This window comes from Platalea leucorodia, assembly GCF_965183815.1.
Source record: "Platalea leucorodia genome assembly, chromosome: 3".
Taxonomy (NCBI): domain Eukaryota; kingdom Metazoa; phylum Chordata; class Aves; order Pelecaniformes; family Threskiornithidae; genus Platalea; species Platalea leucorodia.
The window spans coordinates 116122356-116134375 of record NC_138825.1 but is presented as its reverse complement, the minus strand read 5'-3'; the positions used below and the strand labels follow the sequence as shown (position 1 = coordinate 116134375).

The window sequence follows — 12020 nt, the reverse complement described above, 5'->3', positions numbered from 1 at the left end:
AAATTTGATAACTGGCGAATGCTAACATCATTAAATTTATGGGATTTCTGTTAGGAGCACGTGGAAAATGGTATCAAGGCAATTACGAGTTATTGAAAGAACTAGGACTTTCTGGTTCCCGACAGGAAAAGGTTGTCCATCGTTTATCGAATCAGATGTTATTTTCATCTGTAGATATTGTACATATGTTTCTAAGTCAGGCACAGACTGTTGTAAGATCACAATGAATTAATGAATTGTAATTCTATTAATAAACTGATTTCTTCTATCTTTCTATCTGAAGCGGGAGTTGGACCCCAACTGCAGAGTGCCTACAGCGAGAAACGCTTAGGTGAACGGGCGACACAATAGAATCAGAGAATCATAGAATCGTTAAAGTTGGAAAAGACCCTTAAGATCATCGAGTCCAACCGTTAACCTAGCACTGCCAAGTCCACCACTAAACCATGTCCTTGAGCACCACGTCTACCCTTCTTTTAAATACCTCCAGGGATGGAGACTCAACCACTTCCCTGGGCAGCCTGTTCCAATGCCTGACTGCCCTTTCGGTGAAGAATTTTTTTCCTAATATCCAACCTAAACCTCCCCTGGCGCAGCTTGAGGCCGTTTCTTCTCGTCCTACTGCTTAGGTAGGGTATCACAGTATACAGGGACGATATGGACTTGGGAGTCATGACGTGTCATCTAAATTCCCGCCAAAAGACGTTAACCTTTACCCAAGTGGACGGGCCACCTTTACTTAACCCGGAAAAGGAACATGTACGATGTCGTATATGTCCGATAAGCAGACCCTACGCTCCTCACGCACCTCTCGGGAAGGGCCTCCCGGGCGCCTCCGGCCCTGGGACCACGCCTCCTCCGCGCGGCGCAGGACTACAATCCCCACAATGCCCAGCGGCGTCCCTGGCCAATCCTGACGCACCCCCGGCGCCGGGCGGCCGGCGGGCGGCGAGGCGGGGGCGGCCACTTCGGGCGGAGCGCCGCTCGGCCCGGCGGGATGGCCGCGGCGGTGACGGCGCTGGCGCTGGGCGGGGGGCTCCTCCTGGCCGCCTGGCGCTGGCTGCGGGGCGCGGCCCGGGCCGCCGGGGCCGGGGCCTCCATGCGGGGCAAGACGGTGATCATCACGGGGGCCAACAGCGGGCTGGGCCGGGCGGCGGCGGCCGAGCTGCTGCGGATGCGGGCCCGCGTCATCATGGGCTGTCGCGACCGGGCGAGGGCCGAGCGGGCGGCCCGAGAGATCCGGGCCGAGCTGGGCGAGCGGGCGGAGGCCGAGGGCGACGGCGACGGCGGCGGCGAGCTGGTGGTCCGCGAGCTGGACCTGGCCTCGCTCCGCTCCGTCCGCGCCTTCTGCCACCGCGTCCTCCAGGTACGGCCCGGGCGGCTGCGGGGCGCGGGGCTCGGCCCTCCGGGCTCGCCGGCTGCCGCAGCGGGTCCCGGTGGGTACCGTGGAGGGCCCGGGCTCCCCGTGAGAGGAACCGGGTGCCCGCAGCGCCGTGGTGGCGGCGTCCTCGGGTCCCTGTTCACAGGGCCTGTTCCTCCCGCGGGCGGCCGGTGCGGGGGTGCGGCGCGGCGCTGGGCTCACCGCAGGGTTTGGGGGGAGGGTGTAAGTAACTGGGCCGCGAGTTAGCACCTGGAAGCATAAAGTTCCTACTAGTTTGGGCTGTTCTAGTCCAAACTATTCTAGTCGTTTTCTGAAAAGGAAGTACTTGTTTCTGTATGGGCTAAATGATTTGTCATCCTTTCTCTCTTAATTAACTCTACCTTAACCTGCCTTTGTTGCTTTAAATTGGCCTTACAGCTCAGTTTTGTCTCCAAAGAAATAAAAGTTCACGTGAGTGCACTGCTCACAGCTCTAGCCATCCTTCTGCCACCTCCTCAGACTGTACCGTCCCTGCATTTTAAATCTCTTGGCCAGTGCTAGCTAGTTTAGTAGGCAGACATTTTTGAATATATGAAGTTTTTGCAGGTTTCCTGAAAACTTGTCTTTAAGGAGAACAGGGACATCCAGCTGATTCACCTGACAGAAATGCCACTAGGTGAGTCTGGCAGCATTATTAGACACCAGAGAGCAGAGGGAGGTACCGTTGGAGGCGTTATTCCATTCCCACGAAAAGCATCGTTTGGGACTCTCATCTCGCCACATCTTGCTACTCAAGCCATGAGACGCAAAGTCATGGGAAACCAGGCTTAATAAGTTCTGCTGCTGCTCGGAGAAGTGCTTGTTAAGTACTTGAAAGATACTCACATGCTGTTGTGAGAGGGAAAAAAACAGAGAGGGACTTTATTGCATTAATTTTCAAATAGCTTTTCTAAAACTCAAATGTCTGGAAAAAGTCAAGTTTTAAGTTCTCTAGAAGGGCTCTTTGTAGTCATCTACATTCATATGTATGAATCCAGTGATAAGGTCTAATCTTCCTTCAGTGTTCTGGGAAAATATGCATATATGAAAGCATATAAAACATGCATAACAAACACAAGAAAAAAACCATACTGTCTAACTTTGAAGAATTGTATCTTTTATAGTACAAAATATCCAAAAATGTCCAAGCATCTCTTTATTGATAAAGCCAGCACAGGTGACTTTAAGTGAGAAATGGGTGAAGAAAAAGAGAGTGTGTCTGTCTGCAGAGTGCTGCTGACACCTGTGTTCCAACTTTCATTTTCAAAATAATTCCAAAAGCAGCTCAATGTCAAGGGATGCACGTTCAAGAAATACTTTGAAGAGCTGTTCCACCCAAGTTCATGTTATTTATCTTCTCTAACCTGTGACTCCTTGGAGTTGTTTTTTGGGGGTTTTGTTGGGTTAGTTTGTTTGGGTTTTTGTTTGTTTGTTTGTTTTTTGTTTTTTTGTTTGTTTGTTTGTTTGAGATGAAGAAGACTTAAATATTGGCAAGGTGGGGAAACAATGCACTCCCACTGCCTAACTTAATTTGTGGGAGCTTTCCTCTGCACAACTGCAGGTGATTACATCTTTCACTCCTTAGTCTCACTGCAAAAAATAAAAGACTTAGACATGTTGGAGGGTTCCACAGAAAAATGGAGAAAATGGGAGTGAGCTCAGAAGCTACAAGGAACAGCATTGCCCATCAAAGCAATGTTTTGTGCCCTCTGTTGCACTTGGTTGTGGTAGCTGCCTGCTTGACATTGATCACGTTACTGTAGGTTATTAAATGTAGGAGTTTCAGAAAATAGCACACGTCTTGCTTCTTGAAGTGTTAAGTCTTGCAAAATACATCCTCCAGTTAGGTGCTGCAGAAAGTTTCTAAAGCAATGTTTTTCTCTAAAGAAGAAAGAAGTATCACTTCAGTGAGCAGATTGACAGTCAGTACTTCTTCAGTCCTGTCCTGGTTTAGTGATAGTAACCATTATGTCCATTTGGGTGAAGAGGAGAAGTGAGTTTGATGCTCTTTGGATCATGCCTCAGGGACGCAATTACATGAAACACTGAGCAACCTCAAGTCCCACGGAAATCAGTCTTGAGGTTGAAGTACTTGACATTTTGTGTGATCGGATGCCAGCATCATTAACTGAATGCCCAGTGCAGATTTGGGTTTTGCTCTCTTTGTATCATTGCTGTCCCTGTGTTGGGTTTAAAGAACTAGCAGCAAAGAAACTCATGCTGCTCTTTCTATAAAGTGAATACATTTGCTTCCGATTCATGCAAGCATAAATTTCCTGTGATACTTTCACAGTCTTTTGTCAGTAGTGGGTGAAAGTGTTGAATTCAGAGCTTATTTATGCAGCTTACTTTAATCTCTGTTTTTTGAAAAAGTTACTGCTTTAGCTAAATTGGAGAGCTCTTAATTCCTGAGTGGATGCTGGAGCATGAAGTGCATGATGGATTTATTATAGACATATTTAGATTATCCATACCACCCTTTCTGTTAATTACCTATGTTTCCTGATTCTGTAGAGTGTAACATACCTTCTTGAGTCTTTGTTTTCTGCTGACCTGAACCAGAACACCGATCCATCAAACAGCATGTGCTGAGCATGTCGTACATATTTCAGGCCTCAGTCCTGTAGACACACCTTAGTTCTTGAGCAGACCTGTTAGACGCAAGTTGTATGAAATATGAATGTTACTTTTCTACGACGAGTTCTGCTTCATAGTTCTCACCAAACAGCACAATGACGTGTAGTGATCTTAAAATAAGATGGTGTTTAAAATCATGAGAACATTGTTTTGCAAAGTTTTTCATGACACCGCCCCAGTGAGATGGTGGGTCTACAATATAACAGTTTCTCTTCAACCCTGAGGTTAGTTCTTTGAGCTAACACTTTTTTTTTTTCATGTTTGCATGTCTTTTGCATAGTAGACCCCTTGCCTGTGGCTGAGGTTTGCCATAAATTAATGTGTCTGCTTTTGCAGTGCAATAAACATGTTACTTTTTAGAGGAAAACAAAACGCATCACAAAGGTAAATTATCACTGAATTGCTATAGAAAAAGCTGCTCCTGGATTAGCAGATGATTGTGTTCTCTGCCTGCATTAAAAGTAGATACAGACCTACTCTTGGGTACTTGCATCCCAGTGGGGTCAAGTACTTGGTTTAGTGGTAGTTCAACTTAAGGGTTTTTTTCAGCAATGCTTTAAGAGAATATCAGGAAGTTACGGTTCAGAAAACTAGGAATGAAATGATTTCTTTCTAACAATGGCCAATGAGAAATATTAAGCATAATAGTATGTTTTGCATGACAGTTCTAAAACTGAATGATTTTTTTTCTTTCCTATTTAAAGGAAGAGCCAAGGCTGGATGTTCTGATAAATAATGCAGGGATATTCCAGTGTCCGTACATGAAGACAGAGGATGGTTTTGAGATGCAATTTGGTGTAAACCACTTGGGTCACTTCTTGCTCACCAACCTTCTTCTGGGCCTCCTCAAAAATTCTGCTCCGAGCAGGATTGTGGTAGTATCCTCAAAGCTTTACAAATATGGAGAGATCAACTTTGAAGACTTGAACAGTGAAATAAGTTACAATAAAAGCTTTTGTTACAGTCGGAGTAAACTGGCTAACATATTATTTGCAAGGGAGCTAGCCCGTCGGTTAGAAGGGACAGGAGTCACTGTCAATTCACTTCATCCTGGGATTGTCAGAACAAATCTAGGCAGATATGTGAATATTCCTTTGCTGGCAAAACCCCTATTCAACTTGGTGTCATGGGCTTTCTTCAAAACACCTCTGGAAGGAGCCCAGACTTCTATTTATTTGGCCTCTTCTCCTGATGTCGAGGGTGTGTCAGGAAAATATTTTGGGGACTGCAAAGAGGAAGAACTCCTGCCCAAAGCCATGGATGACTTGGTTGCAAGAAAGTTGTGGGATATCAGTGAAGTGATGGTTGGCTTATTGAAATAAGTGCCAGGGGCTGTCTGCAAAAAAGAATGCAGATAACTGCAATGCATATTTACAATAGTGCAGTTCTCACTGTAAATGCTGTGGGAATACAGATCACTTTACTCAATAAGTATTAAATAAGGGAGTGATTTATGCTGGAACTCTGTTTTGAAATAAAGGACAATCTTTGTTTAATAAATAGACACAGGCATTCAAAAAAGTCTGAAATAGAGTCTGAGGGTGTGAATATAATTTCTGGTTAAATCTGCTTGGAAACTCATGTTTTACAAATAAAAATTAAACAAGACTGTTTTGCAATATATGTGCATATTTGTCATGTTCCACTGTTTGTAGTTGGGCTGGACAATGCAAGGTACTGATGGTGAAACACTTCTGTGTGTATAATAATAATAATAATAGGATTGTTGTCTTTTTTGAGCCATCACAATGAAAAGTGGAATAAATAGTTTTACTGATATCTTACGCTGTAATCATTTAGGCCTCAGTGCTGTTCAAAGACTTGTCAGCCCCACAGTTCAGTGAACAGAACTGTTGAGCCGTATACAGTTTAGCTGTGAAGCACAAAGTCAACTTTTTTTAGTGATGTTGCTGCTATTCAAAGAGTATATACACTTGGTTGTGCAAACTGTATTTTTATTTTCATGTGTGCTGAACTTGCTATTTCTTGATATGCAGACACCTTTCATTAAAAACATAGTTGACAGATATGTTATGGTCTTCATGGGGCTTTGCATGTCACAAATTGTGCGCATACAAAGTTCACAAGACCTCGCCCAGATTAGACCGAAGAGGATATGCTTTTCGGTGTGTGTTTGGCTTGACTGATGGCACTTTAACTCAGTAATGAGATCAGATAAGTCTGTCTAATAGACCTTACTGAATATTCTTTAATAAAAATCTTTTAAAAAAAAGACGTAGCATTCGTTCTTTCACTGTGGAAGATACATTGGAAACCAGCAGTCTTGACACAGTAGCCTTGTTTCAAAGCAGAAGATTCAGCTGTATTGGTTTAAGGAGCCTGTCATGTAGGGCTGGTAGAAGTAAAATGGGCTCCAAATAAATACATGGGTATTACGTGAAGCTGTACCGATTTATTCTTTTTTAATTCATATAACTTATGGGTTCATATTGACATTTATGACTTCTCGTTTTGCTCTACATTAATAAAATATTCTAGCAGTTAAGATATATAGAATAAATAGGGAAGAATGATTTAGCGTGATCTATCAATATTACTCAAGGGAAGGAGTATCAATAAATGATGTATTCAGTAGATCCTTGTTACCTACTTATAAATACATATCAGTTCTGCACTTCAGGTAGCAACCAACCAAATTTTTGAGATTCTTTCTGTGGTTGTTTACTCAGACTTAGCATACTTTAACTTTTGCACAGTGGAGTGGACCTGATCTAGCCTTACCCTTCACAAGGCCAGCTACGAAAAGGAGCAGGTTTTTAAGATTTTGTAACATGAGCTTTGCACGGCTCACTGTAAGGCAAGGTGTAGAGAAAGGCGTGTTGTCAAAGCATACTCTGAGCATTGGACAAAGTTCTCTAAGCAATGCCGGAGGGAGGTGTGTAACATGCTTAGAGAAGATTCTGCTTTGATCTTCAGTGTTGTATTTCATGTTTTCATTCTAAGTACTTGTAAATAGCTGCACGCAGCACCTTTAAACAGCTAGCTAAAGAATTAAAGGTTCATTAACATGAACTTCTCTGTAAAGAGAGACAGAGAAGCTGAGCCAAACTCGGGTTTGTGTTTTCCATACTACGGTAGCAATACCAAAGGAACACTGATGAAACGTGTATACCTCTTGCAAAGAAAGCCTTGGATGCAAAGGTGGAGACTGGAGAAGGTGGCTAATCTGAAAATACTGTAGTAAAGAACTGCACTGAAACTGTCTGAAGAGCAGAGGAGTATATCATTTTTCAGACTGAATGACCAACATAGGATGTGCACTAGCCTTCAAAACAGCAAAGGTGGATCTGCACTGAAGAGATGTGGAAAAAGAAGTACCACTCTTGTAGCATGGCTGCGTAACATGTAATGCTTCATACATCTACCAGGTGCTTGGTTTTATTTTCTTTTGAAACATTGCAGAAGTAAGAGCCATTGTCAGAAAGGGATTACATTCCTGCAGTCATAGCTAAATTACAGCCCTCATTCCAGAGTAGGAGAGTGATCACATGGTACTCTTAATGGAATATTATGTGCCTGAATGAATATTGCCTGAAAACAATGTGAAAGGATGGATTGTTAGGAATTTACCAAAAGGTAAGCTTTTGTCAGCATCTGAGGCTGAATGTAATTTAGCTTCTGTGGACCAGAAAGCTTTGGTTACTCTCTTGAGATTGCTGTTAATGTTTATTTACGTGATGCCTTTGTTGTTCTGGTAGCATCTAGGAACTGGGGACCTCATAGGTTAACAGATCTTGCAAAATGTAAGTGCAAAACCAAAGAAGAGCCCTTGTTTCAACAAGCAGTAATACTGACTCAAACTAGGTTAGAACCAAGCATTTTGGCTAGGGAAGTCTATCTATTCTACCATACTCTACTCTACTCTACTCTACTCTACTCTACTCTACTCCACTCCACTCCACTCTACTCTACTCTCTGCTCTACAGGATCTTAGTAAGCTCAGATATATGTGTATGATTTGAGGATTGTCTGCTGAATGTCTCCTCTTGGAGCTGGTAGAGGATGCTCTAAGAGGAGATCAGCACCTTCACACTTCACCCCAGTATTACAGTGCCTCCAGAAAGATGTGGTAAGCTCTGTATGTTACTATTTTATAAAACATTTATATTGAGACCATGCAGCCAAAACCAGGACACATTCCAGATGCCTCCCTCCACCACTACCACCATATGAACACTGCCACCCTCAAATTAAACTTATTTCCCATGAAGAATTAAACTTGTAAAAGGAAAAAGTGAGGGGTGAAAGAGGCAGACAGTGACGAGGGATAGCATGTAAAGCCCATGGAAATGCAGCTTTCATGGGCAGGTACAGAGGCTGATCACATTACTAGTATTACAGATATGCAAGGAAGTCACAGCTGACGTTAAGGTTTTGTTGAGGTCTGTGATAAACATAAATGTTTTGAAGCAACTCTTTCAAAAGCCAAAATGTACCTTCAGCTATCTTACATAAATTGTTAGAATTTGTTTGATTTTTGGTCCACCAGCAGTGTTGGACCAGTGCTCTGTACCTGTGCCCTGGGGATTCAGAAACTGGCTGGGATGTGTCCAAGGCACAGCGACTCCTGAGAACATAGCCCCTGCCCTTTTGCTTTTTGCAGGGGAAATGCCTCTTCACTGCCATAGCTGAGATGTGGAGGGGCACAGCAGTGATTAAATTTGACTGTTTGCAAACTTTCCACCCTCCGGCCAGTCTCAGCAGTGAATAGAAATGGTTCCAAGTGGCCCCGTTTCTCAATGATCAAATTTTGTATGGCAACAACGCTACAGACTAACTGTACTCTAAAAGGGTTATTTTAAAATCAGGGTATGAGAGGGTGTGTGGGCAGCTGCGTGTGCAGTTGCAATTTAATCCCTTATTTTAAAAGACTGCCAGGAAGAGCTGTCAAGGATTTACCGAGGGACTGAGGGGAGAGGAGAGCGGGTTGTTAGCACGAGGGTGTCACCTGCTGCCTGCACCGGTTTGGTAGGTGATGAGACACCGGGCTTGCGGGCAGATCTGTTGGGCTTGAGCTCAGTGTTGAGCTTGGTTGCTTAAAGTTGCATCCAGGTAGACATACCCACTGTCTGCTTTTGGAGCTGGAGAGCACACAGGCACAGCCAAGGGGAGGAAATGTCTCCATGTAATGGTCGAGAGAAACAGGCTTCATGTGTCTTAGGGGGAACATATTTTAACTGCTTCAGCATAATTTATTCATCTTTGCCTATGGTGCTTTTGAAAGTGCCCCTGTAACCAACTTCCCTCATGGATAGACCAAGAGTTTAAGAAAGAAATAATTTCCTTTTTTAAAAATTTCTTTCTTTCTTTTGATTCTCAGTCCCAGGCCGTAGCTGTAAGCCAGTCCTCCCTGCAGACATGTAGCTATTATAGCTGAGATTTCTGCAAGTGAACTAAGTTGCAGTTGCATGTATTTCTTTTGTATACCACATCTGTTTAAGTCAAGGGAGACTTATGTACATTTTTTAAAAAAATACTCTGGATCTGTCACCAATTTACCTTCCTTACCTTGCCACAAAGGCCAACATCTATCCCCAAGCAAAGGGACAACGCTGCTCTTTCAGTTACTACAGTCAACGCAGCAGGCAAGCTTATAAACCCAGCGGGGTTCTCCAGTAAAAATTCTCCATCTTAATGAGATAAATGATCAGTTTTTCCATGATGCAATAAAACCAGAAATACTTAAACTCTCCTCTCTTTCTTCAGTAGTTGCCTGGTTTGCCTAAGCTTCCTACTAAGTGAATGCTTCACAGGCTTCAAAGCCTGAGCCCTGTGAATGTGTGGTGTGATTATGTGTTTGCTGAAAAATGTGGATAATTCCCACTTCAAGCACACTTAATTTCTTTCCACCTAAGGCTATAAAGAAAATAAACAACTTGCAAGAGTCAGGCAAATAATTTTAAAATGGGAGGCCTGTTCCCTTTTTCACATAACTTTTTCCGAACTAATCACTTAGAGGGTAATTGACTTCCAAAACAATCCAGGAGGCCTCCACAGTTGAATTATTATTTTTGATCTGTCCCAGAATGGTGCTGCTATTTCTCATAACAGAAAATGACGACCTCCCTCTAGACTTTTTACTTACCGCTTTAGCTACCACTAGCAGCCTCACACCTGTCGTAGCTGGATTCAGATCAGAGAAATTAATTTGAATATTTAATTGATTCCAAATGTCCTAAGTAACATGGAGAAAAGAGTGCTTTCCTAATTGCTTTTTTGGCTGAAGGCTGGCACACTGACCACCTAGCAAGGTTGATAGCCCTTTCTTTCTACATTTAAGAATGATCATTTCTTTTCAGGTAATGTGAAAGAAACTTAATTATGCTCAATAGGGAAGGAATCGATAGCTTATTTGCTATGAAAGTTTCAGAAGGGTGTCACATGCTTGAAATCTATAATATTCAGTTTAGCAAGGCACTGAGCATTTCTTGCCATCTGCTTCATGGCCAAAGCAAGCAGTCTGAAATCCTGGTCCCACTAAAAGCATTGGGAGTCAGACACCTAAATATTTTTGCTGATACTGATCTCCTGGCTTTAGGTTTGGGCAGTAGGACTCTTACAGCTAGTTGGATGATGATTCTTTCAAGCTTGATGAATGAGGCTTTATGCACTTTTTTAAAAAAATGCTTCTCAAATTAAGGGTGGTGGTTGTGGTGCTACGTTTATGTTAAATATCCTGCAACATTCTCCAGGAAAAAATGTCAGCCCATCTCTGCAGTTGTTGGGATGTTTCTCAGTTTGCCACCTGGGCTGCAGATTGGTGATGAGTGATGTTATTTCAGTTTATCTAAGTCTTGTTGCAACCTTCCCCAACAGTAGGTCTGTGTCCTGGGCCCCTCCTAAGTCACTGCATGACAATCTGCTCTCCAAATCCCATCTGCCCTCGAGACAAGCAATGTCAGGGTCTTTGTAGATGCTTCAAGAAAGGGGTCATGAACAGCATCTGCAGAAAGGCAAGTAACACCCCTGGAGACCCAGAACCTACATGCACTTCAACAAGTAAGTTTGATATCATTTTGTATACTCATTCACAGACAGGAACACCTTCTTCAGTGTGTATGGATAGGTATTTTAGAATTCAACCCGCCCCGACGTCTGTCTATACAGCACTTTCGATGTAGCCCATGAGTAAAACAGCAGGTTGTAAAATGCTTCATTTGCTCTTCCGAAGGGCAGAGATCCAGTTGAAGTCACCGGTAGTTCTAGTTGCTTGACACTGCACCTGGCTTTGAAAAATACTTGGGAGGAGGAGGAGACCAGAGCATCATTTTTCTTATATTCAGTCTGCCCTCCTGCAAATCTTCAGAGGCCTAAATGTGTCTCAGACCCACCTCCCCAGATATTGAAAAAAAAATGCAAGCCTACCTTATGAAGGTATTTGTCCACAAAATTTTGCTGTAAGCAGAAAATTTCAAAAATCATAATTTCTCATGTTATATAGTAGCCAGATGATATTATGAACTAATTGTATCAGAAGCACAGCTAAGACTGGGGTACTGGGACAGTAGAACAGAATAAGAGATAATGAGCTGTTGTCTGTAGATGCAAGAGAGGCAACCTGAAAGCTCAAAAGGAATAATTAAAAAGCTTTGATAACAGGTATTTTGTTTCTTTTTCTGAGGGGCTTTTTTGTTTATTTCTAGATACTTGCTATTATTTTTAAAAAGCGTTAAAACTGCAGAAAATGTGAAAACTGCCATGTTTCAACAAAGCGGCATAGTTCTTCACTGTGGAAAATCCGTAAAATGACAGGAAATGGCTTAATGCGGTAGGTGTTCATTTTTAAGGGTTTTGTTGACAGAAGTTGATGAGTGAAAATATTATATTTCACTTTTGCCTTTTGTTCAGTGAATAGCATGGAATTTTGATGCTGCCTAGAGAGACAGCTTTGTACTGTGGTGGTCTAAACTGGGAATTTTCATTAATGTAACCAATCAGAGTAGGTGGGTTTTTTTTTTTTGGT

The 12020-nt window shown here is 42.8% G+C and overlaps 1 protein-coding gene across 1 annotated transcript; it reads left to right on the top strand.

Annotated features, from left to right (window-relative positions):
- The first annotated feature begins 976 nt into the window (after positions 1 to 976).
- Positions 977 to 6220, top strand: LOC309588341 (retinol dehydrogenase 14-like). The gene is made up of 2 exons (XM_082307496.1): positions 977 to 1366; positions 4741 to 6220. Exons 1-2 carry the CDS (start codon positions 998 to 1000, stop codon positions 5356 to 5358), a joined length of 987 nt encoding a protein of 328 aa, XP_082163622.1. The 5' UTR covers positions 977 to 997; the 3' UTR covers positions 5359 to 6220.
- The last annotated feature ends 5800 nt before the right edge of the window (positions 6221 to 12020 follow it).

Bases quoted from the DNA above. Each gene is read 5' to 3' on its own strand.
- LOC309588341 (XM_082307496.1), top strand. From the start codon at position 998: ATGGCCGCGGCGGTGACGGCGCTGGCGCTGGGCGGGGGGCTCCTCCTG. The intron at 1,367-4,740 runs GTACGGCCCGGG...TCCTATTTAAAG, and splicing joins TCTGCCACCGCGTCCTCCAG to GAAGAGCCAAGGCTGGATGT.